Below are 26,949 nucleotides of genomic sequence, written 5' to 3' on the forward strand. Positions count from 1 at the left end.
GCCCAAGATTAAAAGAAGTTGTATTAATGGGCTCACTGCAGCATCACTTCTGATTGCCTCGCCCACTGGGATTGCAATTATGATTTATGACTTTTTAATGCGGTCATAAGTTGAAGCAGTCATAAGAATAAATGGCTAAAAACTGAGAATTTTTAATTGGAAGCTCTATTAAAAGCATTATTTCCAAAAAAGATTAGTGCACCACAGAATCCTTCAGCTGGGCAAACGATGGTAAATCACCCCTCACAATGAATGCAGTGATACATTATGAAGGGATGGTACGCTTTTACAAGCACACCTGCTCAGTTCAGCTCCACATAAAAAAAAAAAAAGCGAAAAAGTTTCACTAACTTCATGACCTAAATAATTGAGTCTTTCTCCAAACACAAATTGCTAGAAACTGTGTACATACAGCTCCGTTGTGAAGAGAGATAAATCTTGTTTGATTATTATTTCAACATATCAGTCCACTGTTGTAATGAGATTCTGTCAAATTAAAGTTGTGATGACAGGAGGCAAATTGCTCGTCTTTCCTTGTCATGTGTAGTGTAGTTACCGTGGTCTCTTTTGAGGCTTAAGAAAATGAATTTAGATTCCACTCATTTGTGCTTTTGTCTCTTGTGCATTTGTGCAGAGATTTAACTGAAACTTAGCGAGTCTCTGATCAGATTTTCTCTGTGTAATATCTTACAATATTTCCCTCTAATTCCATAAACCCAGTCAGAAAGGCCCTTTTTGACTCTCCTAACACATACTTATTGCCTTTAATAATGTTATGTAGGCGGTTTTCTTCCTGCTCTTCACCATACTAAAAAGTAAAAGTCCTTTAGTGTCAAAACCGATATCCTCTAAGACTGGCAGAGAACTCGGGTTCTCTTCGTGACTCCCTGGCAGACTAAGATGATATCCTAAAACTGCACATGCTTGTTAACTTTCCTAGCAATCAAGAGACGTTACTGACTATACAAATCACAATATGTTATATACCATTGTCACAATGCCAGATTGCTTCACTGATCCCTGATTGCTTTTCTGTTTATTATTCGTTTTTCTGAGAGGAATTTTAATTTCTCTAAGTTTTAAAAGTAAAGTAAATATTAAAACTATTTATAATGCAGACCTAATAACTGAACTGGCTGCCTTAATACTCATCCACAAATCGCTCTTTAAACGCCTTATAAACTATCATCAAGGCTGATTTAGACATAATTGTTTTCCATTTTAATTCCTCCACTAAGCTTTCGTGTGCTGCTGAATTTAGCTTGTGGGGAGCACCTGCATTCTTCTCTGTTTTCAGTTCAGCTCAGCTGTCCCCCTCTGCAGACTAATCAGTTTCGCAGAACTGTCATTAAGGGCAGAGAGAAGGGTCTGTCACCACAGATGGCAACAGCCTCTTGCAAATGAGCTCTGATTACAAGAGGTGGCAGGTTTCTCTCTCCTTATCATCCCTGCCTTTCACGCCATTAGGCAATCACGGTGCTTGGGTCACAGCTCCTAAGGACAGTTACATGGTAGATTTACCTTAGCTAATGTCCTTGTGTTCTTGGTGTGCTGTTTCGCAAACTGTCCCCTCAGCTTCATTTTGAAAGAATTTGACAACCTCATTTGAGTCTGTGTTGGCAAAGGTGCCAGACTCGGTGAGCTATTGAATAGACCTGTTATTTTTGGCTCGTTCATCGTACCAGGTGCTCTCGCTCCTGATCCTCGCATTGGAAGGCGAAGTCTGTGAAAATGACATCAGGTTCCTGCTGCTGTGCTCCCATCAATATTTAAAGCTCTAACTCATTTCAGAGTTGATTCCTCACTGACTGGGGAGCTCTTGGCCTCTGCCTGTCTGAGGTGAAAGCACAAGTCCAAGAAAGAAAGGCTGTATTCATCTATTAACAGTGGAAGGAAAGGAAGCCAAGAGCTTAGTTCAAACACCCCTCCCATGCTGTTTCCCACATAGTGAAGCTCCTGTAAACACAACCTGTCTGTCCCAGCTGTTGCTTGACCTATATTAGCTCTTGAAAAAATGTTTTTATTTTTTTTAAACCTTCTGGCTCAGTCAGAAAAACTAACTGGAGTACCTTTTTCTCTTTTCATCTGTTTTAAGGTGTGAGGCGACCTCCAGAGCAAGACAAACCCAGTCCTAGTGTCCATTATACTCTTCTGATTGCTTGTGTTTTGGTGGCCTTTGTCCTTGGTGCCTTCCTCTCTGGCTTCCTGGTTTCATGCTACTGTAATCACACAAGCCACAAGACCAAGAAGTTGTCGAAAGACCCCGAAGCCCCAATCCCGCATGCTCTATCACTGCGCAGCCTGGCCAAGCTCAATGGCCTCCTGGACAGTCAAAGTAAGGACGACAAGCTGGAGGTGTCATCTCCCAAGATCTACAACTCTTTCTTCGCCAACAGTAAGGAGCATCACCCATCGAGGAGAAATGGTCATCATGGAATGACAATGGGAGACTTGGTCCATGCCCAGCATCACCAACTCCACCATTCCTCAGAGCTCTCTGGTCTGCCTACACCAGACTCGACCCCAGAGCTGCCAATTAAGAGCATGAAAGCATTCAAGAACCAGTGGGAGAAGAATCAGAACTGCAACAATGCCAAGGAACCAAAGTCCCATAATATTGGCTCCAGGCCCAGCTCTGCCCTGCTTCACCAGCAGGTCTTCCCCTACTCCCATGGACTGTCTAATAGCCAGTCAGCAGCCGGACACCTTCATCCCGATGAACGCAAAATCCACAATGTTGAGCGTGTGTTGTCTCAGCAGCCTTACGCTGGCTACTCTCAGAAGGTGATGGAAGTAACCTCACTCGATGAGCTTCTGAAGCACATCCACGAGGCTAGCGGCAGCAAGAACTCTCAGCTAATGAGCCCATCTGGTCTGATGGCCAGCGGAGGTGGAGGCCAGCTAGCCTTTGCCAACCGTATCCAACCTCAGATACCTGAGACAGAATCAGCCCCCTACTACAGCTCATCCACTTTACCACGTGACAGCCTCACCCGTCGCATGGATGTTCCCCCAGACATTCCCATGCACCACCAGTCTACCTTGGAGAGGAGGCATTCCTCCCAAAGGCAATCACTGATTGCTGCAGCCACCAAAATGCCCAACGGAGGTGGAGTAGTAGTAGGAGGAGGGGGAGGAGGAATGATCCCTCGCCAACACAGCTTCAGCCAACGAAATGGCGGGCCCCACCAGCCACCTCCCCTTTTGGCGCGGATGAACTCGACGGGCAGCGCGTGTGAGGTTCACTATCCCCTGCTTCCCAATGGATACCTGGCACGTCAGCACAGTTATAATGGAGAACAGCAAGAGGTTCCACACAGGGGTGCGATCGTCCGTCGGGCAGCTTCTCTCAAACCTGACGTCCCTCCCAAGCCCTTGTTCATACCTGCCACATCCCCAGTCAATGAACAGGGAAAGTTCAACTACTGAGGGGTATGCTCTTGGACTAAGAGAAGGAGCCTCCCCCCCTCCCCTCATTGTGTCATCTGTAAGAAACTTTGAAGAAATGCAGTGAGTTTGGGGTTGCAGACCTTTACCTGAAAACACAACCAACTGTGTGGCACCAGTGTCACTGTGGACAAAAGCCTCAACCAAACTTGTTTTTTTCCGCTTCTTTTTGTCCAACGAATATCTTTGTACCATATTGGTATTGCTTAGCTACTTGCTTATTATAGAACCGCTTACTTGGGTGACGTGATGCCACCTCCTTATATTAGGCTGCCAATGTCCTCAATGTGGATTTACAATGCAACTCCGTTTTTGGACACGTTGATGTTGGAAAAACTTGACACATCAGTCATCTTGAAGACTTAAAAGCTCGAGGCTCGCTTAGATTCATGCTTTTGCTTAACCTTTTCTGATGTAGTGTTGGTATCCGGTCCCCACCCACCCCACCCTCGAATGTGTTTATATTATGCATGTGTGTGTATATATATGTGTGTTTATATTTACACCGTATATGTATACATATACATATGCAGTATGTGTAACCTGTGGTTAAGAAAAAAAAAAAAAAAAATCCCCTGAAAGTAGTTATGTCTTTGCCTTACTATACTCTCTCATCTTTGGGCATATCAAACGATCCCCCCGCCCAAGCCCTAAGAAATATCTTAGGGGCATCAAATGTTCATCAAATGTTGTCATTTGGCTCCAGACACAAATTCAAATTTGGTCACAATGACAAGACAAAGGAAATACTTCAACAAAGCAGCTACACTCGCCTTCTCTTTTATTTTTTCCTGTCCCAGCTGATGTCAGGTGACAACATTCGGGTCCATTTAAGTTCTTCAAGAATGTTTCGACAACATTGGTGCTCCGCAACTCTAGTGGGTCTAATATTCTTTGAAATGGAAACAACCAACATATTTCTCTGAAATTTTTTGGACCCAAAGAGGACAAGACAAACACGTCTTGCCGTCTGGTGTTAGGAGAATGAACACTGAACATCGAACAGACTGCAGTTATCATAATTATTAACTCTGTGGCTATTGGTTGTAAATAAAGGAATAATTACTAGCCAAATTTTAACTGTATGTGTAAATGTGTGCCTTATTTAATAATAGTGTGTGACATGGGCTTAGGGGTCAATGCAAGGGGCTCAGATGGCAACTATGCTACAGTATATTGTAGGTGTTTGATTTTTCTATGGTTGTCAGTATGTGTCATACAGTATCTATTGTATATGTGAAGAGTTTCATTCCAGAATAAGATATTTCTCATCGGTTCTAATTAACTGAATTAATAGTTTGACTGTAACACCCACTAATAAATCATATGTTATGTCATATATTGACTATAATTTTTTTTTTTTTTTTTACAAAGTAGGCTAATATTTTGTAAATTATCTAATTTTTTTTTAATCGACGTAAAATAACTAGTACCTTTTTTTTCAGCATTGTTTTGGAATGAAACCCTTCGTTTTTCGCTTTTCTTTTGTTTTCATCCCAAAAGTGTGAGCCTACAGGTTTTTAATGCGAGTGTGGGACACAGCAAGTACAAAGCCTGAGACTGCAGACATTCAGGTTTGACTGTATACTGTCACTTTCACCTGGGTGTCGATTTCCTTGTAGGTGCCATTGTTACGTTTTTGTTTTTTGTAGTATTATCTTCTTGGGTTTCTAAAGGAGCAGTTCACAGTTCCTCTTAAGTTATCACCTACAGATGTGTAGCCATTGTAGAAGTTGCATTTACCTTATGGGAGGAAAAAGTGTGTCTTGCTTGAGTTTTGAATGTCAGGATATATGTTTTAGCAAGTGTGTGAAACCATACGGTTTCAGTTCTGTATGAAAATAAATCCAGGTTGGTGGCATGTAGCATGACTTCTACAATGGTTACTGCTGTAGATCTTGACCTAGTGGTGCCACCGGGTGTTGAATTTCAAAACATGGACAAGAAATATGGAGCAGTGCAATGAACTCTGATCCGACAGGCTGAGATTGTCTCTTGGATCGATACTTGGGAAGTGATTGTGGAACCGGTTCGCAGGTGACCGTGCTGCCAAACACTGCTGAGGATTTTCACCTCATTAATGGTGATGCCAGCCGGCTGTGCCTCAGACATATCACCCCTTCAAAACTCAACTGTTGTACTTTTCAGGAGAGTCGCTTTGACCACGGTTGGCTGGAACCGTGATCAATTCTGTGAAAACAGCACTATGCTATTTACTGTATCTGAAAATGGTGTTTATTGATTGAAATTTCCCAGAGCTCATTTGACCCAGTGTAAAGTTTACCATTCACACTACTCCAGCTTCAGTAAATTAAGGAAAAGTACCTAACATTTGTAAGGAAAAAAAGTTGATTTGGTAATTAACAGGCAGCAGAGCATTAAATAGCCTTTCAGACGGCAAATAAAAAACATCCAACTTGATTTAGGGTTGGGGCGGCAGTGTTTCATAAGAGGAATTGTGGCAGCTACAGTGTTTTAATGGATTTATTTTTCTGTTTTGGTCTATTTTTTTTGTTTTGTTTTGGTTTTTTTTGGTAATTTGTTTGTTTGTTTTTAATCTGCCGGTAACAGATTGTACGGAAATGGGGACGGTCTCGCCTCTTAAAAGTTCTATCAGTATTTGATTTGGTGTAAATACATTCTATCTGGGCGAGGTCTCATTGATTCAGTATTATGTTTTCCTCCGTTTGATTTCCAGGCTTTGCCTCTTGACTTACTATGAATTTGGTCTCACAGAATATCATTGTATGTCTCTTATACTAGGAATAAAATGGAAAATATGATGAACGTTTCACTGGTCAATGTGTCAAAATAATCCCGGTAACATCGTTGATGGTCATACACAAAGTCTGAAAACAAGAATAGCAATTGCAGTAGCAGATAAACCAGAGGCTCATCTCTGAGGCAGAAATGTTTAGGTGAGATGGTAATTCAAACTATACTTTGAGACTATATTATAATAGATACACTGCTCAAAAATTAAAGAAACACTTTTCTAATCAGAGTATTGTATCAAGCAGTTTGACCTTGTGACAAGGGAGTAGGTCGAGGAGTTGTTAATCAGTCTCAGCTGCTTTACTGTTAATGAAATTAACAACTTGTGCAAAATAAAAGTGTGGTCTTAGAGGTGGATGCGACTTACATTTTTTTCCTGTTTATTTTTTCACTAGTTTTGCATTTGTCAGTGTTTGTAGCATGAGGCGATCCCAGGACCCTACAGAGGTTTGATAGGTAGTCCATTTTCTCCCAGTGCAATCTCAAGAGAATGGAGGAGATTCCCGGAGACTGGCAGTTACTCTAGGAGAGCTGGACAGGGCCATAGAAAGTCTTTAACCTATCAGCAGGACTGCTGTTTGCTTCTTTGTGCAAAGAGAAACAGGATGAGCACTGCCCGAGCTGCGAAATGACCTCCAACAGGTCACTGGTGTGAATGTCTCTGACCAAACAATTAGAAACAGACTTTATGAGAGTGACCTGACTGTCCAGTGTCTTCTAGTGGGCCCCGTGTTTCCTGCCCGGCGCCATGATGGCCGATTGGTATACCGGTATTGGTGAAAAGCCCTGGTCCCTGTGCTTTTCACAGATAAGAGCGGGTTCAGGTCTGGAAAAGCTGTGGAGAGTGTTATGCTGCCTTAAACATCGTCCAGCATTACCAATTTGGTCTGGGGAGGCATATCTACGAAGAGATTTACAGAGCTCTCTATGATAAGCAACTGTGCCCCGGTTGCTATTAGATATTGGGATGAAATCCTTAGACCCATCATCAGACCCTACGCTGGTGCAGGCGTTCTTGGGTTCCACCTAGTGCATGACAATGCTGGTCCCTATAGAACTTGGGTGCTTTACAAAGCTTGCTGAAATAAAAGTTTGGCAAAATAACCAAGCATACGTCATTTTTTTTCGCTTGGGTTTTCTGGCAGTCTTTGAATTCAGCCCTCTGTAAGTTGATGATTTTAATTTGCATCAAACAGTGTGGCATCCTTTTTCCCCTAACACATTACCCAGTCCATATCAGTACAAACATCCAGCAAAATTCTTATTCCCATTGAACTCAGAAATGTTGTCAAAGTATTCCTATAATTTTTTTGAGCAGTGTGTAGTAGTATGCATCTTGGATCTGTTTGCTCTCTCTACTAAGTGCATATTCTGTCCCATGTCTTGTGATGTCTGAGAGATATAGATGTAAAATTTGGATGTCAGTCAAGAAGCAAGTGATTTGTTTTTTGTGTGTGGATGAACGATGTTTTTTTGTTTTTTCTAAAGGAATTTTTTCAGTGGTTCTGGGAAATAAAATGTTTTTCTGTGTCTCTGGGATTTAGAGTACAAGATATACTAAGCATCAATTTAATTTGTGCTTTTAGTACAGAGAAATCCAACATGTGATTTCAACTGCCATCTCCAGTAAGAACCAATATACTAATTGTTTCAATACACAGGGGGCAGTGATGAGCCCATTAGAGTCTGGCACAGCAACCCGAGTGAGATGAAACGTACTCCAAAAGTACTTGGAAAAGCAACAAAAGTAGAGGATTTTTTTTCTTTTTTCTTTATGAAATGCCTTCAAACAAATTAATTCCCCAGTGAAAGCTTTAAATAATAACAACAAAACAGATTTTAGTGAGTTCTTGTGATAAATAACAGCACAAAGAGCCAATTCCATCCGTGCTCCCAGGAAGAGGGAAAACAAACATACTTCCCGAAATGTTGAGCGATTACTTTAAGACTGAGCGTGCTTATCAGAAAAAAAAACACATACTTTTGCCAATTTTGTTTTTCTTTTCTTTTTTTTTTTAGTTATTGAATTCATTTTAAATACTTGTTACTGAAACAGTGATAAGGTTTATTGTGCGGTTCGTTACATTTCTCACAGCTGCCTGAGAATTTCTGCGCTCGTAGATGCTATTTGACTCTGATTACAGTTCAGCCAACACAGAGTTTAGTTCTCATACTTAAAATAACATGTTCCAACGTCGATTCAGTTTATCTAGCAAGTCAGCCTGTCCGTGGACTGTCTGATCACTGTGACATTACAGCATTTTGGTTGTTGTCATCTTGACAGGAGAATTTTTGTATATAAGAAAAAACAACGACCTGGGCAATAAAAGAGGCGTAAGACAAACTATGTATTTATTTTTGCTGAAAAAGCAATTCAATATTCAAATGATGAATAAATTATTATTATTATTATTATTATTTTCTTCTTTTTTTTACAGCTGCAGGGATATAATCTCAAATTTTAGGCGAGCTAAATCAATATAAATGACATGCACTGTGCCCCCTCCTTCAATTCTAGGGTTTAACCTATCAGGACATTACAGGTTCCAAAATGATTTAAAAACAACCTCAGCTGAATAAAGGTGACATACATATGACAACATTTTATCATTAATTTAACAAATAGTAAGCCAACATGCAGAAGCAGTGCATGAAAAACTAAGTACACCCAATGACTGAATTTCAGCAACAAGAACTTGAAGTAGTCATTTTATCTCTGACTTCATCAGTTTTTCACATTGAAAGACACAGTTTTGTTCATGTCCTGTTACATAACCAACTCTCAGACAGATGACCTCACATTCACTCCAGAATAGTTTGGTATACAGAGGAGTTCATGCCTCAATGACTGCAAGGTGTCCAGATACTGTGGCTGCAAAATGAGCCCAAATCACCCCCTTTCCACCACCGTGCTTCACAGTTGGTATGAGGTGTTCGTGTCGGTGTGCTGCGTGTGGTTTTCACCGAACATGGTGACATTTAACATATTAACTGAGACCTGTACAGCCTGAGAAGCAGCTCTTTGATTTTTTTTTTGCAATTTCTCTAATCACTGCACTGTCGGACTTTGGGGTGGGGCTGTTCTGGTGCATTCTTTCGTTGGAAGACTGGTGTGTGTTTTGAATGTTTTCCACTTGTAAATAATGTTTCTTATGATAGAATGACAGGCATCAGTTTATATGGGAAAGGCCTCATGACCCTTCCCATATGAACCAGTAGCAACAGCCTGTGTTTTTCATAGACTGAGACTGAATCTGCATTTTTCTTTTATTATCATGGCCTGATATTGAAAACCTTAGAATTTAAAAAAGGGGCACTTTCTTTTTCATGACTTTATATTATATTACATACTTTATATATGACTTTGTTCATATTAATACATAATCAGATTTTGGAAAATTATTGTAAGATTTCTTTGATAGATAACAGACTGTAAGATGAATGCATGCGATGAGTCTTTGATTTGCTTAACTTATCATCATGGAGTCCATTGGGGTTATTACAGTCCCTCTTTTTTCTTTCTTTGTTGATATAAGTTTTTATTTTTTATTTGGATATCAATAAGTCAGCGCACATGGGTAATTTCCAGTATTTGCTTGTGGACAGTGTTACTGTGATAAATGCTACATGCCGTGATGTTTTTGCACTTTTCAAGCAGCAGGTCATCAAAATCAGGGACTGATTCTTGAGTCAAAAGTGCTTACAAAGGTTTGACTTCTCAGGTATGAGGTAAGCACTAGGCTTCTGTTTAAAGTCGAGTGGACTTTAAAGCAGCTGACTTGTTTGCAGATCTATATTTCAACTCATCACAGGAAAGCAAATAGTGTCATTTTCACCAGTCTGAAAGAAAAAAAAAGAAAAAGAAGCTGTGTGGTGTTTATAGAAGTAAATCTGAATTTAAATGCTGACTCACATTGAATAACCGAATCCTTGCAGGCTATTACGTAAGTTAATAAACAATCATGTTGTGATTGCACCCCTACAGTGAGTAAACAGCGAGGAGGTTCAGGGTCATGTTGAGAGACATTTCTGCTGAGTTACTGTTGATGGAAACGCCATGTGTGAGATTTATTTTGGTTCTGTGATAGTCATTTTAACCACCACACCAGTCTGACTAAAAGTACTGTGAACAGTCTATTTGCAACATTATAACAAAAAGATTCATACTTGCCACAAGTGTTGTATGACTATTGAGTAATATTGGGATTATTCTCCCAGGTTAAGGTTGCTTGCCTACTTCCTTGTTGGTAAATAGTTCCTAATGACTTTAACTTTATTTTTCCCCTGTAATTTTATGTGAATCAAACTGACAAATGTATTTCAGGTGAGTTAGCTGCTTGAGATAATCTTTGAAACATTGCGAACAAATATTTTCAATCATGCTTACATTGTGTTTTTAGCCGAACCCTCCACAATCTCCTGCAGTGTGAATGCGGGATTTGCAGAGACTGATTACCAATGTAAAAGACTTGCAGCAGCAACAAAACAAAGCTATTAAAGCAGCTTTGCTACCTTTTCAAGGAAGTCTGCAAGCTTCACTTTACTGTAACGTCCTTCAGACTGATGTCTGCTGCCTCCTGTAAATGCATTAAACCGCTCTTGGCATTTAAGTAAAATGATGTCTTCCCCTTAATATATTCAGTTAAAGGACTGTGATGGGTGCTGCGATTGACCTTTTAGCCAAAACTGTTCTCCTAATGAGGTGGTATTGATTAGTTTATGCAATTATCCTCCCCGCAGTCTATTAGATAATCATACCTGTTCCAGTGCGAGATCCCTGCCTGTGAGAAGAGGTGGCTGACAGATGGAGGTGTTTGTTGCAGTTGGACATTGAACTCGGGCTGGATAATGGACCGCGATTAGCCGCACCATAATCACTGGATTCCAGCAACACGGCTGTCGATGACCGGTAGTCCCAGAGAGGTCAAGCTTTTCTCAAGCATGTTTCAAATCAAATGGCTTCTGAGAATGAACAAGTGGTGATAGCATTAAGTCTTCACTGGAGCTAGTATTTGAGTCTATTCCATAAGCACAAAAATCATTTTCACTGAAATTCTTCCTTTATAATTCAACTTTTGGTAATTCTACCCTCACATATTGATATTATTGTGATACAATCCAGCATGAAGTTTAAATAACTATTTGTGTTTTAAGAGGAAGATTCAATACATTGTTGTTGTTTTTTTATAAAGGCGAGGCATATCCTGCACTTCATATGGGAATTCTGACCTTCAGCCTGAAATACATTAAAAATGCCAAATAATATTAACTACTAGCACACTGAACTCGCTGCAAGAAACTAATCACTTATATTTTCAGACCTTTCTTCACAATTTTTATATTCATTTTATTAGAAATCAACCAAATGCTTAGATTTCAACTCAGATTGTGTAAGCAAATTTTTGTGTGAGATGAACTTTTGATGGATATGAAAAAAAAACTGTTTTCTATTTGATGTTTAATGTTTTTTTTTTTTTTTATCTTTTAGTTTTTTCAGTTCTCGTTCCGTTCTGATTGCTACTTTTCTCTGCGTTTTGCACATCGTCTTCTGAAACCTAAAAATGGGGCTCTTTGTTGCCTGGAGCTACATCTCGATCTCTCCATCTCTCTTAAGATTGTACAACTTTTAAGTACGTATGACATTGTTATTTCTTTGTTTGTATGTTTTGCTTTGTGGTGTGAAAATGAACATGGCCAAATACCCCTGAGACATTCTCCTGCAAAATATTTTGATCTCTAATCCAATTATGGGCTTTCACCTTGTTTGCACTTTAGATGTCCACGAAAAGAAAAAGCAGAATAAGAAAGTGAAAAAATGGTGTGACTGACAGAAAAAAAAAACCTTTCCAATTACTGTACTCAGTCCTCTACCTCTCCTAATCTGTCTGACTGGTGACTCCATGGATTTTTAAATGTGTTTAGTGTTGTCGGCCATTCCAGCGTGACCTCTTGCACCTTCCCCATAACCCTCTGCCCTTACAAAAAATACAGGGGAGTCATGGTATGCACCAGTAATGACTTTCTATTCCCCACATCAGCGCCCTGCCAGCAGCACGCTGACAGCTGGCATCACAATTCATTATGTGTCTGCTGGAAAAGGCTTCAAAGAGCCAGGGAGAAGCTCTCTCCATATTTCACTCTGTAGACCTGTCAGTAAAATAATCACCAACACTGACAAGTTGCCAGTTGGTTATTTTTTTTATTTACTCCTTATTCTTTTTTTTCAGGCAGATGTTTTGAGAACACTGATCCTGATTTCAGGGCACACTTACTGTTCTTTGTCCCTCACTTGAAGTAACATACTTTCTCCACAGCCCCTCCTTGCATTATCTCATTCATCACTGTCAACGGATGGTGAAGTAAAAATCTTGCATTTTGCTGTAAAAGCAAGAAGAGCGATTGTGCAGGTTGTCTGGTGGGAGGCAACCTGTCTCCTAACAATGGTGGTCTGGCTTGGACTGGCTACAGTCACTCTCGGACAGATTGGCGAAGGCTTGCAAATAACTGCTGTTTAATTGATAAAGTCAGACAGACACAGCCAGCAGCTTGCAATCAAGCTCAATCGGCCTGCATCGATGAGCAACACTCGTCTGCAATGCAACTCTTTGCAATTGGAAATTTGACTCAACTGGTTGCCAACTGGTCAACTGCATCACTATTTGTTGACTTTCTGAATTTCTCTTTCAACTCAGTGAGTTTCTGTCTGGACCCTGAATCTAAATAATTCTTGTGAATGTCTGTGTGTGTCGGAGATCTGTGATTTTTTTTTTTTTTTTTTCATTTTATTACAGTTCATTACAGTATTATGATGAACAGATTGCATGCAATTGACAACTTGACCCCATTTAGTCACAAACTGATAGCAGACTGATAGCACGCTTTGAAGCAAATAAAGTAAATTAACTATGGTAGCAAATTACATTTGCAATAATGAGTAAACTTAGATATTCAATGTCTTAAATATTAGCCATTGCTAATATTTTATTATGAGTCAGTTTTCCAAAGTCCTCGTATGGGAAGGACTGTCTATTTCAGTGCAAACTATTCAATAGTTGTTCAAACTCAGGATCAAAATGTGGCACTATTCAGCTGACAAACCGTGATCAGCACTACCGTGGCTTTCTGATGTGTCATTTTGGATCACAGGACAATTTCTGTAACTTTAATTTTTAACTTTTAACTGAGCGGCCGATGTGCTCTGTGAACGACCTAGCTGCCCTGCGCCTCGGGATCATATGCAAAGGCTGCGTTTCTGCTCTGCTCGCTCCCAGGACTCGATTGAAAGCATCCAAAAAAAGTGTCTCATTAAAGTGGGCATTAATTTGAGCTTGTTAAACATCCCGGCACAACTTTCATCTCGTTTCGTGACAGACACATTTTCCTGAAGCTGACAGTAAAGGAAGTTTTCAGTTAGAACTTGGCAGTTGGATCCTTTCCCTGTCAGGATGGATTGCGAAAGCCGGGTGAAGAAAACGGGCAGAACTTTTCTGAAGTCTCTTTTCTAATTTACTTTCCGAAGCTTTGAAGCACTGTGTGTAAAGTCTGTGTGCAAATTCAAGTGAAATGAGGGACATTATAAGGTCTACAGCTGCCTGTTGGGACTGATCTCACTCTTTTGTCTTTATATTCTATTCTATATTATGGATGTTATCAGATGTTAACAATGTTTCACTTTAAAATGATTATACACTACTATTTCTAATAAAACCCAAGGGTCTTCTATGTGACAGCTGCTACATACTACTAATTATACATGTACAACAAGTGAAAAGCCTAAAAAAAAAAAAAAGGGATGCATATTACACAAATGTGCAAATAGCTCAAATTGCCTCAACTTGACCAAAGAAAATGATGAAATATTCCACATCTATTTATTGCAAATAATAATTTAATAATACGTGACACTATAACACTTTCAGGCGGTAGCAGCTGGTGCTAAAAGCTGTTGTGGGCGGGTGTGAATGCAGGAATGTAAGACCGAGTGTCGAAGGATAATTCTGGTTTACTGTAACTTGGCATGTGTCTCATTAATCTGGCTATTGTAGATCAGTGGGTCACGCTGACTTTGTACTCGCTACTTCAGCTGTTAAGATGTGCAGAAAGTGAAAATTGCCATCTCTGTGCAGACTTTAAAAGAATATTTAATCATTTATAACTATCGTCTAATTTCAGATCTGCCCAAAAGTAAACAGTAATTCACAGCATGCATCAATCGTTTTACCAAACCCATTGGGGACTTCTATTTAACAATACTTGCACTCTGCTTAAATCAATGAAAATATATTGATAAAATCAGGTAATAAACATTGTATAAGCATTGTTATTGGTAACAGTTTTATATCAAAGCAACAATAGTACTTTTTACCGTCCAGGAAAACAAGGCCTGTTTATTTCTGCACAGCAAACTAACCAATCATCAGCCTTGCACCAGGAAGAAAGGGTGTTTAAAAGAACAAAAAGCTGTGCCACATGAAATAGAGATTCACCTCCTGTGACACCCCCTTGGGAAATAAAGGAGCAGCAAAACGTACCTTCTTATTCTTCATGTGTTGCGAGGCTGTGACAAACCCCGAAAATCTGTCTGGCTATGGTGAGCACTGGACATGGCTACTTCTCAGGAAGGTCTTTGGGACACTGGACAAAGCCAAGACAGGAGGCATGAAGATGGTCTTGAGTGAATTGAAATACAAAACAACAGGAAAGTGGAAACTCTTGGCAGCCCTGTTTGTGGCTCCGCAAACCAATAAACACCAATCCCACCAAATCGTTGTCTTCCCAGCGGGGGTTCAAATATTACCGTTCTGTTAGATTCTCATCTAACATGATAGAGATTTGGACAAAGTGATTGTGCCTCAACCCGCCAGCTGCGCCACTATTTTACGCCAAGAGATAATCGGCTTTTAAAGAGCAAAAATGTCTACTTAGACCTTTGAGTTTTTCCAAAGTGCTTTATTTTGCTCTGCTCGTTCATTCGTGCCATCCTTTATTTACTTTTGTTTTCACCCTCCGGTTAAATTTAGGCACCAGAATGACTTGTTTAGGTTTGCTGCATTAACCCTGCACAGTGAAAAATGACACTTACCTAAATGTGATGTCAAGGAGTCCTTCACAAATAACCCTTTGTGGTTTATTATTGTAGGGCCTTTACCTTACAATATAAAGCGATTGTACTGAACACACTTGTCAGTTGAAATATTACTTATCTAATTACATTGAGTCTCTGTACACAAATTCTGCATATGTGTAGCGTTAGCACCATAACTTTATATTGTCCTGATATTGAAAACCGTCCAGTCAGGCTTGTTTCCAGTGTTTGAACTGGAAAGCATCCATTCAGCAGGTTTGCTTCTTTCAATTAGAGGAGCTGCTGCTGTCAGGGTCGAGCACTGTGAGGACTTTGCCTTCAAATGGATCCAATATGTACACTTTTAATTAAACTAAATTTACTTGCAAAAATCACTAACAAACTTTTTTTTTTCCTCACTGAGCAAATGCATTAAAAAAAAACAACTTAACTACTTCAACACCACAGGCTACATGAAAGGTCTGCCATTATAACAAATTAATGTTTCCCCAAAACGAAGAGCCGTTCAGCTGCCTACTGAGACAATTTACTTATCTGAGTTTTCCTCATGTTGATTTTCATGACATGCTGATACATATTAATGTAAACCGCTGGAAGTCTCCAAATGAGATTTCTAAAAACAAGATGTTTTAAAAAAAAAAAAAAATCATTAGAAATGAACTGTAACCATTAGGCTCCCACGTTTCAGTCAGTATTGTTAGAAATAAATACAAAATTAATTATGACAATAAAACAAAAAAGATTTGCACTGACGAGGACAAAGATGCACATAAAAACCCAATGAGCATGAATACATCCATACTGATCATCCATCACTGGGTGAGACGTGGCTGCCAGTCCGACAGCTATTCACACCTCACATGCATGTTTTTGGATTGTGGGAGGGCGTTGGACTACCTCCATAATGCACTTGAACATGCAATGTCCACACACAAACCCCACAGCTGCATTTGAACTCAGGACGTTTCTTGCTGTGAGACTTTTTCTTAGCAACGAAGGTTGAATTTGCAGTCAGATTAGGAGGAACAGAGACAAATTTCCAGAGTGGCAAGGTTCAAAGTGTCAAAGAGCGCCCTGTAAACGAACAATCTTACTGCCCAGGAGTGTTTCTTAGATCAGGCCCTTATTTGGCTGATATCTGATCTCGCCGTTAGCATCTCATTTCTAACTCTGCACAAAATGTACAGAGTAAAGATATAATTAAGTGGGATTTGAACCACGAGGAACAGCAGCAAGATGTGAACAACACAAATTGCTATCCATTATCTGCTGATTTAAGAGGGATCATTAAAGCTCGTACAAGCACACAGTAAGTAAATTGAAGGACCGCGTGGCCCACTATTAAACAGTGTGATTCCTTTCAGTAAGCCGAGGCTGAGTATGGATTTGTAAACCTCAAAATATATTTAAGAGGTCAGCTGAATATTTACATGGAAAGACCACCAAATTAAACTGTTAGACTGGCCACATACTCTTTATCAGTCAGATAAAAACACAACATAATGTAAGAAGTAGTTGTTTCACAAGCCAAGACGAGAGTCAGCAACCTTCTTTCTCCTGCAGCCCCCAGTATAACTCTCGCTCGCTGTGTCTGTGCTGTTTATTTTAACTGTGAGCCTGCGCTGGCAGCTTGCCCAGGGCTTTTGGGGAGGACTCGTAGGCCGCAAACCACGGCACATTTGGAGGCTTTTAAATGCCCCATAAACACTAGTGGAGAAACACACGGAGCTGCAGCACACAGAGTGACAAGACTTCCATCCGCTGCCTCCCCTCAGCCCCTCTACCCCCACCCCCCACTACCGAGCCAAATACCAATTCCTTTTCCCCGAAAATGGCTTCAGTGAAAACTATTACATTTCTCAATCTGATATGCCTTTGCTGCTTTTTTTATAAGAATTTCCATGAAAGAGCCTTTTATGCTGAGGCGAATGAGAGGAGAAATTACAGTTGTTATAAAATGTCTGGGCTGCCAGGAACATCACAGGGCTCAACGCCTCATATGAAATCCTTCCTAACTGATCGAATAGAACAGACCGAGCCGGAGTAGATAAACGGCTAAAAAAAAAAAACCTTCTGGCTTCTGTGGAGCACGAGCCTCAGAATCAGCTGACTACCAGTTGTTAGTTTAGACGCTGTCACGTGTTTCACTGATCACGATCCGGCATCGACTCCGAACTTAACTACATCTCAGTCCAGCGTACTCTGACCTCTGTCTTACCTCTGTCCAGCAGTCAATTCACTCACACTCCGTTTATGGACTTTTTTTTTTCCAGCACATTTAATAAAGGATCTTGAGGCCTTCTCAATAAGGAGCAGACTGTGCTGTGTTTGGCAAGGCAGACTTGGACCCTGATCTTCTTTTGCGGCTTAAGAGTAGAATCCTTCAGTTATTGAATTTCTATCAGCTTTTTCCTCCGTTAATGTTGTGGTGGTGGACGAGTGAGAGCCTGGTCTCACTTAAAGTCAGGGTGAAATGGCAATTAGAGCATCTGTATCTTTTTAAAATATGATGTATTTCGGAGTGAAATGGACATCGCTATGGTACAGCAGCCACAGTGGTGACTTTTATCCAAGTTTCTGGTCGATTTGATTGGACTGTTGAATCGTGAGTGTGGCCTTGTAAACCCGTAGCTCTAATAGACTGTTATTATTTTTATCCACATTCATTACATTCACCTCTTTTTGTTGCATCAAGAAGTCGAGCATAAATGACGACACCTCAGCCACATTTACTGAAAGTGTAAACAAGTATAACATCCATTCATGTTATCCAAACACACTCCAGTCCAGAAATTCACTCTTCTGGCTGCAAACTACAGTCAAGTGTGATGTATGTAAAAGCCGACAATAGTTGCCCCACATTATGTATAACTGGATGCACAATATGTAAGTGGGGGGGCACTCTGGTGCTGGGGTGGCAAATAGTTTAGCAGTTAACACAACAACAATGTTCTGGGTTAATTGGTGATTATTCATTTGCCACAGGTATGAGTGTGTGTTCTGGCCCTGCTGTTGGTTGTTCTAGTGTGAACAGTAGTGACCAATCATGTCGGAGCACACTGTAAGCACGTTTTTAGCAGTCTGTGCAGACAGCAAAGGAGTGATTGGCAAAATGAAAATCAAAACGATCCAACTCATCTATCATCTGACAACACAATTTATCTCTGCATCAGCTTTTTCCACTCATACATTACCAGTTCATTTGCAACCATCCGTGGCTCAAAGGAGCTGAACATATAATGCTGCTGTAGTTCAACAAGCTTTTAAAATTTCAAATAGAATTTTTACAAAGATTGGACACAAAGAAAGGAGATGGGAGGAAAAAAAGCCCCCATCTCCTTCTCCAAAGAGGAAAAACACCGTGAACCAGCCACACACTTGGACACAGCTGACTTCTTCCTTAAACAAACATTAGCAAAACTAAGCTAACAGAACCAAAATGAAAAACGGGACTACTGATAACTACCAGCTCAACTGATATTCAATTAAAAAAAAAATCCTGCAAAAGCAACCGAGGGATGATGATAGTGAGGGAGATACTCCATGCTCCACTTGGTTTGGCTCTATGAGTTCAGGTGGACCTTCTGTAGCCAGTCAACAGGACGGCACCAAATCAGAGAGGAGAGAACAGGTTAATACGGATAATAGAAAGACAATAACAGGATGATAGATGTGCCGGCACAGAAGGGCAGAACAGTTAATAGAAAACATGCTGCGGGTGCAGTTTAGTTCCCTTAAAATGTATGCAAATTATTAGACAGTGTTGCCCTGATGGAGAACTTAAGATTGGATATGTTTTCTGGTGCTTTTAGGAAGTATAATATAAACAGTGTTTTCATACGTCAGTAATGGCATTTCAATTTTGGAGACTGGATTCCCCAAGAGAACGTGCTGTCTTTGCTCTTTTATATCTCCAAATCTGTTCGTGTGTCACTTCATTTAACAGGTAATAAGAAGAGGTCAAACAACCTGCCAAAGCTTCACAATGTAACATCCACTTCTGTTCAGCTGTCAGGGTGATATATACCTGGATTCACTGTGATATAATGAAGCAAACCCTTATGTAGGAAAGCCATGAACTGGTCCATCTCGCTACTCTGAAAGTATTCTTCTTTTCTTTTGTCAGATCTTTTCCGATCTCTCTTTCACTTTGAGTCCTGGAAATCCTGCCAACACATAAATGAAGCTCACTGGTTAACATCTGTCATCATATACACTGTGTAACTGTGTAGTCACAGAGAGACCTTTAGTATTTGTGAAGTTAAACTATGACTTTAAAAAGCTGGAAAAGTCATCATCTGATTTTAAGAATTAATTAATTTTAAATATATTTTAAAAATGGTGGTAAGTGGAAGATTGTTATTCTCATCTCAAACATAATTAAAAGTAAGAAATATGTTCACTAACTGGACAAGATATATTAGATATACCTTGCCCTTCAGAACTGCCTCATTTCTCTGTGGTACAGACTTAACAAATTGCTGGAAAGATTTTGGTCCATATTGACATGATAACATGACACAGTTGCTGCAGATGTGTCAGTTGCCAGATGTGCTCATTGTCATGATCAAGACACCATTTTGAGATGATCTAAGCTTTGTGACATAACATCCTGCGGGAAGCAGCCGTGGTCATTATAGGATGGATGTGGTCAGAGGCAAAACTGTGGCATTTAAACACTGCACCACCAGCAGCCTCAACGTTTGAGTCCATGCAGGTTGAGTCCATGCTTCCATGTGTTTCATGCTTTCATGTTTCTGACAGTACCATTAGGATGTTGCAGTACAGTGCTGCTGTAAACCATCTGCTTTAAGGGCTGTCATATTGTGCCTTCAGAGATGCTCTTTTGCATGCCTTGGTTGCAACAAGTGGTTATTTGAGTTACTGTTGCCTTCCAACAGCTCAAACCACTCATTCTCCTCTGACATCTGAGATCAACAAGATGTTTTTGTTTAAAGAACGTCTGCTTACTGGGTATTTTCTCTTCATTTGAACCATTATCTGCATTACATCAGCATTTTCTGAACTACAGTCCAGCCCGTCTGGATTTAAATCACTTTTCTTGCCCGTTCAGATGCTCTGAATTTCAGGAGGTCTTAACGACTCCTTGATGTTAACGTCCCTAAATGCACTGAGCAGCTGCAATGTGATTAGCAGGTCAGATATTTGCATTAACAAGCAGCTGAATGGGTGTACCCAATAAAGAGGCCAGTGAGTGTTGAGGCTAACACAGAAGATCTTAGTAGGCATCAAATTATCATTCAGTAATATTAATCTAAATAGCTGCATATACAGCAAAAAGTTATAAAAGAAAAAGTTCTGTAAAATTATTAGATTAATTTACTTTTTGTGGTCGTTTTGGGGATTTATCAGTCTTGCAGTGAAAGCTGGTAAATCTGGATTATCAAACCCAACTTGAAATTATGGAAGAAAGTTAAGAATCCATCCAAAGCCCTGTACATACACAGTAACCACAATTACTGTGTTAGCATGTCTAGACACCACCAGTGTAAAATGAGAACATAGTCATAGCGACACTTCATCCATCCATCCAAAATTCACAGAAATCGGAGTGTTACTTATGACAGCTGTACGGTTTTAAAGTACAACCATATACAGGATATTTTGCAGAATATGTTTGATTTTTTTTGGGGGGGGGGCAGCATGTTGCCCTGTATTCAAAGCCGCTGCACTCTGCCATAATAGGGGCTGAGGTCAGTGAACAGTTATGTGGTATGGTTGGCATGCCCGGCACTCCTGGCACTCATGGCCCGATGCCTGACCCAGCTCCCAGTGCTACTGTAGCGTGTCTGTGTGTATGTGTTAGTGGTTTAATCCAGAGCACTCAGGCGAAGAAGAGGTCTCGACTCAGCAGTTCAGACACTTTCACCCGGAGACAAGGACCCACCTGTGCTTGTCTGTTTCATGGAGAATCTGATTCCGCCTGTCGCTCGCACTCCCTCAGCCGGCCATAACCTGTTCACCCTGCACCTGTCCTCACCAGAGCTTCTCGCTCCATTCCTCCTCCCCTGACCCGCCACATCCATTGCCGTCCCTTTGGAGCCAGCTGGAAATCCCCCAGCACAACCGGTTCTGGGCGCTCTCTTCCAGTCCGTGATGATAACCGTCATCCAACAGCTCAGTCTGCACTAATCTGTCCTGCCAGACCAACTGTGTCCATATTAACAGAGGAAAAAGCAGGACTCTCTCTAAGGTCACTGGTGTTCAAAAGCACTAGTGGTGCAGAGGTGAATGATTTAATTATAGTTCTTCTAAGTGCACTGCTTCTAGGTGCAAAAAACCCAAGTCTTCATTCTGTTTTTGACCTTTCTGCAAACACAAAATGTAGTATCTAATGCTTGCTATTATGTTCCAGGGATGCCCTTAAAGATGTATTTTTAGATAATGTCCTCGGGCTAACAAAGGGCTCCTCTCTTGCTTTCTCTGGTGAGCAAAGGAGCCACAATCGATGACCAGACATTGTGCTGCTGGATAAACTTCCCACAATAGGAAAGCTCAGGGTGTTCCACTGTACAAAACAAAAGAAAAAAAGCTTTGTGTGGTTTGTGTCATTGGATATTTCATGATATAGTCATCATCCACAGCTTGAAGAAGCAAAGTAAGACATTAAGTGGGAGGCAGAGATGTCAAGTCATCATTGTGTCTTATTTATCCAGCTAGTGCTGTAAAACTTGCTGTTAAACTGATGAGCCAAAATATCATGATCACTCCAGCCTTTTATGGTTTTGGTCCATCGTGTGTCTTCAGTCTCTGAAAGTGTTTTCAAGTCATTTTTCATAACTTTGAGCTGGAAATCTTCACCTAAAAGCTACAAAGTAGAACATTTTATGGCAAGTTAAGCTAATGTGAAATTAGCATTCATTTAGATTTCTTTTGGATTTTTGACACTTGACAGATGCAAGCCTGGATCTAAGATCTGTTTGGCTACTACATGCTCCACTTTCATCATCCATTGTCATATCTCATCTACAGGTCAGTGCAAGGAAGGCAGCTCAGCAGGCTTATTAGAGCTTGTTTGAAAACAGCTCTCTGTTGCTGTAGGAAACAGTGAAAGTCTAGCAGTTTAAAGACTTCTTCTGAAGCACTAGCAAGCTAAAGAAGTTTCCAAGCTAAACAAATGCTTACTAGCCAGCTTCAATATGCTTTCAACCTGTTTGTTGAAGCTGTTTGCAATTAGTTAGTGAACTTGTGTGATTGTGGGATTCCCTGCAAAAGCAGGCCACACAACTTCAGTTAATCACTAACTGCAATAAGTACAGTGCAAAAATGCAAGTTTATTCAGAGGGCAGCTACTCCTTATTCTGAAATTAAGGTTGATGACACTATGGATTCTAAGCCAAAAGAATAAATGTGCCATAAAAACCAAAACAGTGAGTTAAAAGAGGCTAATTTGAGTTTCAGAGTTTGCTAACTGTCAGTGTGGTTATTATTGTGAGCAGGACCTTTTTGCAGAGCTTTAAGTCTTGTAATTTGATTGATTGTTTATTTAAAAAAAGACTGACTTAATGGAAGTTTAAATAAAATCCTGTGATTGTTTTAGCTGTTGACCAAGGCTAAGGGTTTGTTTTTTCTGTAGCCAGCCAAGAATTTTGAGGTCATTCTTTCTATGAAGGATATTAGACCAACATGTGGGGTAATCATGCTCAAAAAGGGTGTTTTTACAGCATTGCACACCTGATATATGACTCCACACTTATTTTATGTTCACATGCTGGTTAGAAACTGAAAAACAAATATGTTTTAAATAGATTATTTATACGCTGCAGGTTTTTTCCCCTTAATTTTACTATTTGTACTGGGCAGACACAAAGAGGAGACTGAGGGGGAAAACAAAATCTAATTGTATAGACGTATATGCAACCAAACAAGATAAGTAAACTGCTTTTTAAAGGAGTTAGGGAGTGTGAAGATAATCCAAAAAATGCAAAAAACTCAAGAGGTTAGTGGTATAAGGAGACAGATGTTAGTGTTTGATATCCAGCTGTTCTTCATGCTTGGAAAGCTGAGCATAACAAAAATGAACTGAACACAAAACTGGAGCCAAGTTGAAGTGAAATTCCTCCTGCAGGGCCAAAGAGGAAATTCCTGAACTCTTTAAATTAAAGTAATCACAGGGTAAACAGTGCAGAAAAGTCCATTGTGTTTAGTAAACATTACACATGCTGGAATAAAACGCAGTTAGACTTCAAGCAAACAAAATATATAGCACTCCGCATAGGAATTACATCCTGGTACAGGAACGTATAAAGTAAACAGAGTTGACTGCATTCCAAACAAACACCTGTATGAAGGTTATATTTCATCTGAAATTAAATATTGATATAGTGTCAGTGATGCTGATGTGATAAAATGGTCAATAATTGTGTAACTATTTTTTCCCCTTATGCTTTTGCGCAGCTATGTGTTTGCTATTTGTTTATACATCATCTGCATTTAATCATTAGTTATTATTAATCTCTGGCTCTCTTTGTCCTGTCTTCTTCCCATCGCTCCCAACTAGTCGTGGCAGAAGGCCGGCCCTCCCTGATCCTGGCTGTACTCGATGTTTCTTCCTGTTAAAATTGAGTTTTTCCTTCCTTTCCTTTGCTAAATCTCAATTAATTTTCATGACCTTAAGTGTTGTTGTCCTTTTTTATTTTTTAAACAGTTAAAACCCAGGACATAATTAGTACAAAGTTTCTAATTAAATAGAAAATGATTTATCCATTTTTTTAAAGAAAAATCTTAAATAAAAAAATGCACACAAACCAGTAAACAAAGTAAAACAAACAAGTACTGTTGAGAAACTATAATACAAAAATTACAATTAAAATTCTCAACAACAAAAACAACAACTGGTGAAAATCTAAATAATATTTAAACAACTTAACAACCTCTAAAGCGTCTAAGTCACGTCAGGTGACGGCACAACATCTAAACACAAGAAGGGGGAGTGGGAGCAAAGTGCTCTGTGCTGACACTCTGGCGACCTGGCTGTTTCGTCTTTGCCAAAACCACAGAATTGCAAACAAGGACGGAACTTAAAGAATCGATCTCAGCAGGCTAGTATCGATCCAATACAGATGCCGATGGCTTGGTATTGATACAAGCGATATTTGGGTCGATCCGCCCACCACTAGTTTTCTCTGTATAATTGGAGAGTTTTTCCCTTACAATAGAAAGTGCCTTGAAGCAACTGATGTTGTAATTTGGCGCGACATAAATAAAAAGACCTTGTTAAAAGACCTCTGTTTCAGATTTTGTAGATTTGTAGATATCAAATTCATATTTTTACCATGGGTTGCTTTTGGCTCTGGTAATCATGAAGTGAAAATATGACATTGTGCCATTTTGCAGATTGCATTAGCTCTGTCGTTTTAAATAAGTCACATGCTGATCATTACAGCAGCTCTGATTCATATGTTTTCCTGCACTTCCTTTCTCACTTACTGATATTCTACCAGATGGTGTGGTTGTCTCAGTTCTTCAGTTCTCTTTATGAGATATTAAGGTTTCAGCCTAAGTTACATATGAGCTTTTTTCTGTCATGGACACACTCTTGACTATATAGCGCTTATAGTTACTCCTGTGAACTCCTCATTTCACTCTCAGGACTTTTCTCATCAGTGAGCAAAGATTAGAGGACAGTTTCTGTTGCCTTCCTTCCAGCATTAAGAAAATTGTCTCTTTCAGCCTCTCCTGAGTGGTGGTAGCGGAGCTGATTACTCTGCAGGTCATAAGTTAATTGTTTATGTGACTTGCATGTCAACTAGAAATATGTCATCTGCATCCCTGAGAGAGGACTAAAAACCTTGACACTGCATTAACTTCAGTGAGGACTGCAAGAACTGAAAAAAGATTATTGGATCTTCACAACAAGCCCGGCTTCTTTTTCAGAAGTCAAAGATCACAGTAATGGCTGGCAGCGAGGAGCAGCCTTTTTTCTTTTTATTGTGAATATTTTACCACAAATAATAAATATAAACTTCTATGAATGTCTGCAAAGCTCAGCAACACACTGTTAACCTGTGAAATATAGGCAATAACTTTGGGCGCCCAGAAGTAAAAACTATGAGTCAATGTGATTATGCTACTGAGCTAGTCACAAATGTGTCTGGAAGCATTTTCATTTGGTGCAAATGTTTAGGATGAACAATCAGAATGTGCAAAAACATCATGGTCATTGTGACTTTGCTGCTTTTTTGGCCAGATGGCAATTGCAGCAAGAATTTGCACAAATCTTTAGTAGAATACAAATTGTGAGTTTTTATATCTGACACAGGCACAAGGGGGCCACAAGACGGTGTACTCCAAGCACTGGTCCAAGTGTGGATAAATGGAGAGGGTTGCATCTCTGCAGGGCATCTGGCCTAAAACATGCAGATCATCTTGAATGAGGGATTGGAACAACAAGTTAACTACGAAGTGGTAGGCCCCTGTAAAATCCCACAGTGGGGTCAGCAGATGCTGAATTGCATGATGTGCAGTGGACACCTACTTTCTGCAGAGTAAATCACAGACTACCAAACTTCATGTGGACTTCAGATCAGTTCAAGAGCAGTGCACAGAGACCATTTCCATGGCCGAACAGCTAACCCAACATGTATGTGCACCGGTGCACAGAGAAAGATCCATAAAGACATGGATGAGTGAGTTTAATGTCCCGAGTCTATCGGGTTGAGATCAACCTTGGAGATGATGCAATGAGCCAGGCTTTGTCATCCAACCTCTCAAAGAATGATCAAAATTTCCAACAAACCCACTCCGAAAAAATTGTGGAAAGCCTTCCCAGAAGAGTTGAAGCTGTTCTAGCTTCAAAGGGTGGGCTGCCAACATATTAAACCCTATGGATTAAGAAAAGGATGTCACTCAAGTCCATAAGAATGTGAGGGTGAATACTTAAGGCAATATAATGTACGAAGTACAACTTGACTGGCTGGTGGAGGTGTGCGACTGTGATGGAACAATTTGCATGTTATGTTATATCAAACTGACAGTTTTATAGGTAACTGTGAGCATAAATGAGGAAGTTGTGTTCTCCTGCAAAAGTATATTAATTTAATGTGATTTTAGGGTTTACACATAGTCTGCAAACTAAAATCCAAGCTGTGTGCATATGAAATGTTACAGTTGTAATTATGAACAATGAATGAAGAAAATATTAAGTTTATGGCTAAATATAAAACATGTAGGATCCTATTTTACAATCCTGCCTGCTAGAATAAGTTTTACTGCTACTACAAATCTGCAGTAATAACTGCAGTGTCTGAATCGCATCGGTTTAGCTCAAATATTACAAAGAAATATTAAAAGGTGTATCAGAAAACACTGAAAAAATACAACAGCTCGTTACGGATTCAAAATATTGGAGATGGATACAAGAGGAAAAACCACAATAACAACACTGGTCCGGCCGGGTCAAGTCAAACGATGATTTTAATGATCACACGCGTGGGAGATGGATACTGTACGCAGACAGCATCAGATCTCAAAATGGTGGAGCATTGATCAAACTCTTATAGCCTCTAGTTGCCCCCACCTTATCATAAAAGCCTAAACATTCACATTCTTTCTCTCACACGGCGCCTAAGCTACGACCTTGGCCCCCTGTTTATCTGCTCCTGCTGAGATGGGGAAGTATG

General features: G+C 40.0%; 1 protein-coding gene across 5 annotated transcripts in view; it reads left to right on the top strand.

Moving 5' to 3' along the window:
• The window catches only part of sema6e (sema domain, transmembrane domain (TM), and cytoplasmic domain, (semaphorin) 6E), a 150,012-nt gene extending 143,441 nt beyond the window's left edge, over window positions 1–6,571 (top strand). For all 5 annotated transcript variants that reach the window (XM_040030639.1, XM_040030642.1, XM_040030640.1 and 2 more), the window contains one exon: window positions 2,096–6,571. In XM_040030639.1, coding sequence (XP_039886573.1) covers window positions 2,096–3,429 — 1,334 coding nt within the window. In that variant the 3' untranslated portion in view covers window positions 3,430–6,571. The remainder of the gene's footprint in view (window positions 1–2,095) is intronic.
• The last annotated feature ends 20,378 nt before the right edge of the window (window positions 6,572–26,949 follow it).

This window comes from Simochromis diagramma, unplaced genomic scaffold, assembly GCF_900408965.1.
Source record: "Simochromis diagramma unplaced genomic scaffold, fSimDia1.1 OVJJ01000361.1, whole genome shotgun sequence".
Lineage (NCBI taxonomy): Eukaryota > Metazoa > Chordata > Actinopteri > Cichliformes > Cichlidae > Simochromis > Simochromis diagramma.